The sequence below is a fragment of the Lolium rigidum genome, chromosome 3 (assembly GCF_022539505.1).
Source record: "Lolium rigidum isolate FL_2022 chromosome 3, APGP_CSIRO_Lrig_0.1, whole genome shotgun sequence".
Classification (NCBI taxonomy): domain Eukaryota; kingdom Viridiplantae; phylum Streptophyta; class Magnoliopsida; order Poales; family Poaceae; genus Lolium; species Lolium rigidum.
Genome location: NC_061510.1, coordinates 166,921,063 through 166,925,414, shown reverse-complemented (window position 1 = coordinate 166,925,414; position 4,352 = coordinate 166,921,063). Strand labels below are relative to the sequence as shown.

General features: G+C 49.2%; 1 protein-coding gene across 1 annotated transcript; it reads right to left on the bottom strand.

Moving 5' to 3' along the window:
- Positions 1 to 2,134: 2,134 nt before the first annotated feature.
- On the bottom strand, positions 2,135 to 4,117 carry LOC124698604 (cytochrome P450 78A5-like). Its single transcript, XM_047231087.1, has 2 exons — positions 3,135 to 4,117; positions 2,135 to 3,007 (listed from the first exon to the last, which is right to left on the bottom strand). Exons 1-2 carry the CDS (start codon positions 4,080 to 4,082, stop codon positions 2,405 to 2,407), a joined length of 1,551 nt encoding a protein of 516 aa, XP_047087043.1. The 5' UTR covers positions 4,083 to 4,117; the 3' UTR covers positions 2,135 to 2,404.
- Between the last annotated feature and the right edge of the window lie 235 nt (positions 4,118 to 4,352).

Here is a 4,352-nt window from a genome sequence, read left to right as displayed (position 1 = left end):
AACTTTCTATCAAAGACTTTACTTGGCACAAAAATGCAAGAAAATAAAGATACAAAGGTATTGCTACAGTAGTAACAAGCACCTTGACTCAAATATAAAATAAAAATTGCAGAAATAAAATAATAGGTTGTCTCCCATAAACGCTTTTCTTTAACGCCTTTCAGCTAGGCGCAGAAAGTGAAAATCAAGTAACATCAAGAGAAGAAGCATCAACATCATAATTTTCCTTAAAAACACAACTTGTCGCAAAAGGTATCTTAGATGCTCCATTTATCAATTTTAAGCTCATAATGATTCTTTGGCTTCACCTTAGGGACACACATGAACTTTTGCTCCTTACCCACATAAGCTTTTTCCTTAAACTTAAGAGAAGAAAAAGTTGAACCCAAGGTTCCCATAGCTTCTTCAAGTTCACCAATCCTATGGGTTTGATTATCATGGATAGCACAAGTTTCTAAGACAGCAATTCTTTCATTAATTCCTCCTAGGGACTTATCAAGTTTATCAGTATTATCAAGTAATATTCCCAATTTAGTCTCAACACTTGGAAGATTTTTCTCTATGGACTGCAACGTTTTCATGACATCCTCAAGAGAGATTTCAATTTTAGCTTCACTAACAGGTGGTATTCCAACTAGACTCTCAATGATGTAACTAGCTTCTAAAGCAGGAGTACCTAGGAAATTACCCCCTGTAAGAGTATCAAGAACATACCTATTCCAGCTAGAGATACCAACATAAAAGTTCCTAAGGAGGATAATAGTGGAGTGTTTCTTAGTGCACCTATGATGAGCATCACTAATTCTATACCAAGCATTTTTAAAACTTTCTCCCCCTTGTTGTTTAAACGAACGAACTTCAACTTTAGGACTACTCATTTTAGCAATAATAAAAATAAATAAAGCAAAACCGAATTAAATAAAGTAAAACAAGTAACTAATTTTTTCGTGTTTTTGATATAAAGAAAGCAAACAAGACAGAAAATAAAATAAAGCAAGACAATAAACAAAGTAAAGAGATTGGGTGTGAGAGACTCCCCTTGCAGCATGTCTTGATCTCCTCGGCAACGGCGCCAGAAAAGTAGCTGCTTGTGACGGTAAAGCACACGTCCGTTGGGAACCCCAAGAGGAAGGTATGATGAGTACAGCAGCGAGTTTTCCATCAGTAAGAAACCAAGGTTATCGAACCAGTAGGAGATGAAGATCACGTGAAGGTTGTTGTTGAAGGAGTGTAGTGCGGCACAACACCAGGGATTCCGGTGCCAACGTGAAACCTGCACAACACAATCAAACTACTTTGCCCCAACTTAACAGTGAGGTTGTCAATCTCACCGGCTTGCTGAAAATAAAGGATTAAAAGTATGGTGTAGAAAATTTTGTTTGCTTGGAGAAAACAAAAGAGAACAATGGTTGCAGTAGGTTGTATTTCAGATGTAAAAGAATTGTCGGTTCCGAAGAAAGACTCTTGATGAACAAGGCAAAGAAGACGAAGAACAATGAAAGTTTAGACATAGAACTCTTTGTAACCTAGCCGAACCCGGACAGAACTCTCGAGACCTGGCCTACAATATAAGGGCCAGGAGAGAGTCTGCCGGGAGGACACACAATCACCACAACCAGATTCACCACAAGTCTAGAGTTAGGTCATTAGAAATCTTAGCCTCTCGGCGAGATCTTAGTCTTAGCCTTCGGCTACCCCATTGTAACCCGATAATTTCGATAATCAAGATCAGACAAGCAGAAAGTACGGGTTTTACCTCATCAAGGGCCCCAAACATGGGTAAATCTCTCTTCTTGTCAGTCTGATATCTGATGTCTCGTGTCAGCATGCATGATTTCGTCAACCCTAAGCTCTAAAAGGTGGGCATTGCCGAGATTTAATAGGAAATTGGGTTGCTAAAATATTCTCTTATTTCACAAAAAGATCATCTTTTAGCTAATGGTACAATGGAGAAAAAATATTCTCTTATTTCGCAAAAGATCATCATTTAGCTAAGAGAGGTAGTTATCTTTTAATTCATTCTCCCTCCTCCAACTAAGCATAAATCAGACCTAACGAATTTAAGAAAAGACTGACATCACAATATTGTACATGCTCAATTCACTTCAATATGCAGGTACACGTAAAACCACACTGATTTAATACCTCGCGTCCTCACTTAATATTATATTATTCTCAGCATAATGATAATATAGAGCCGTACATAAGATTGTACGTTCAAACACAATGTATCGATCTCTCGACCGATCTACAAACGCAAACTAATAATAAGAATAGGTAAAGATGCAGTTCACTACCAGAAACCAGTTAACCACAACCATGCATCTCGAGTTTTCGACCATGGTAGCATAATACTTAATCAACGGACCATCGATCTGTCTTGTGGCTCGTGCTTCCATCACCTTCACAGCCTAGCCTTGGCCTTGCAAACCAGTGGCTTCTCCATCTCCAGGGACATGTTGAGGCGCTCCGACAGGTCGACGCCACAGCCATCGGCGGGCGCCCACTCGAAGCGGTGCAACAGCTGCGCGAGCCAGAGGTGGACGGTGGCGAGGGCAAGCGCCCTCCCTGGGCAGATGCGGCGTCCCGCCCCGAATGGCGCGAGGCGGAGGTCGCTCCCGAGCACGCTCACGTCCTCCTCCGCGAAACGCTCCGGCCGGAACGCCTCCGGCTCCGGCCAGACCTCCGGGTCGTGAGCGATCGCCCACATGTTGACCATGGCCGTGGTGCCCGCCGGCACGAGGTGGCCGCCGACGCTCGCGTCGTGCACGGCGAGGCGCGCCCACGAGAGCAGAGGGCCGGGAGGGTGCATGCGGAGCGTCTCCTTGACAACGCACTGGAGGTAGGGCAGGCTGCCGACGTCGGCGTCAGACACGGCGCGGCCGCTTCCGACCACCGCGTCGATCTCGGCCTGCACCTTCGCCTGGATGTCCGGGTGCAGCACCATCCTCGCCATGATCCACTCCAGCAGGATCGCGACCGTGTCAGTCCCGCGAAAGATCATCTCCTGTACAGTATCATCAAGACATGCAAAAAGAAAAATGTGTGTTTATACAGTTAATTAAAGTACACTACAACCATAATAAGCACAGTAGTAACAAGTACAATGCAAAGTCTGGATGGCAGATTCTTACCCAGAGAAGAGCAACCATGTCAGATTCTGCGAGCTTGTCTTCGCCTTCCAGTCCAAGCAGGACGTCGACGAAGTCTCCGGCAGCGAGCTCCTCGCGTCCACCGCCATTGCCGCGGCCCAGCTTCTTCTGTTTGTGCTCTTCTATGATGCTCCTGACGTAGACGTCCACTCTACGCACCAGGCTGCTGCACCTCTTCCTGACGCCTTGAAGGTCGAGCCACTTGAGCAGCGGGAGATGGTCGCCCCAGTTGAACATCCCGAGCAACTCGTACCCTTCCTTCACCATCGCCTCGAGCTCAACGCCCTCCTGGCTGGCAGCGTCGTAGCTTGTGCCGAAGACGGTGGCCATGATGTGCTCCAGGGAGGCCGCGTGGAGCACGCGCCTCATCGAGACAGCGTCCCCGCAGCCGGTGGCGAGCTGTCCGACCATGCGGTCGCCAATGGCGAGGCGGCACGGGGAGGAGGCGGCGACGCGGCGGGCGCTGAAGAGGTAGGTGGCGCTGATGCGGCGGAGCGCGCGCCAGTAGTCGCCAGAGGGCGCGAAGCCCATCGCCCGGTGGAACAGGAGGCCGCGGGCCGCGTCCTTGATGGGGCGGTCGGCGAAGGCGGCGCTGGCGAGGAGCTCCCGCGCGGTGTCCGGCCTGCTGGCCACGACGAAGCGGGTGAGGCCGACGGAGAAGGAGACCAGCGCCGTGCCGCCTGGCACGGAGCGGGAGAGGGCGGCGATGGCTCGGTGCGCAGCGTGCCCTGCGAGCGCGGTGACCGCGCCGGGAGCTCCGGGTGGGGAGGGGCCGCGGCAGCGGGAGAGCGCCCAGGCTGGGCCGCCGGGGCAGAGCCAGAGCAGCGAGGCGGCGATGAGGAGGACGGCGAGGATAGGGGAGAGGAAGGTGGTAGACGCTGGGAGGAGCAGGAGAAGGTAATCCTGGCTGGAGCTGAGGGTGGCTTCCATGGCTCTGTTGGATTGGGGAGTGTGGAATGCAGGAAGGCGCTGTTGAGGTGTTGATTTGGGATGGGGGGAGGAGGGGGGTTTAAATAGGGGAGATCACTCCGTATCTTAACAGTGAGTGTAATCGGCCATTAAATTTGATGCCTTGCGAAGGCCTTTCACAATATGCATTGTATCTTAACACATTATTCTAGGTAGCGTTACTACTTCCGTTTCAAAGAATAAAGCACATACGTATTAAGATGAACTTTGATCATAAAAATTGGGCAATAA

Bases quoted from the DNA above. Each gene is read 5' to 3' on its own strand.
- LOC124698604 (XM_047231087.1), bottom strand. From the start codon at position 4,082: ATGGAAGCCACCCTCAGCTCCAGCCAGGATTACCTTCTCCTGCTCCTC. The intron at 3,008-3,134 runs GTAAGAATCTGC...GATACTGTACAG, and splicing joins ACATGGTTGCTCTTCTCTGG to GAGATGATCTTTCGCGGGAC.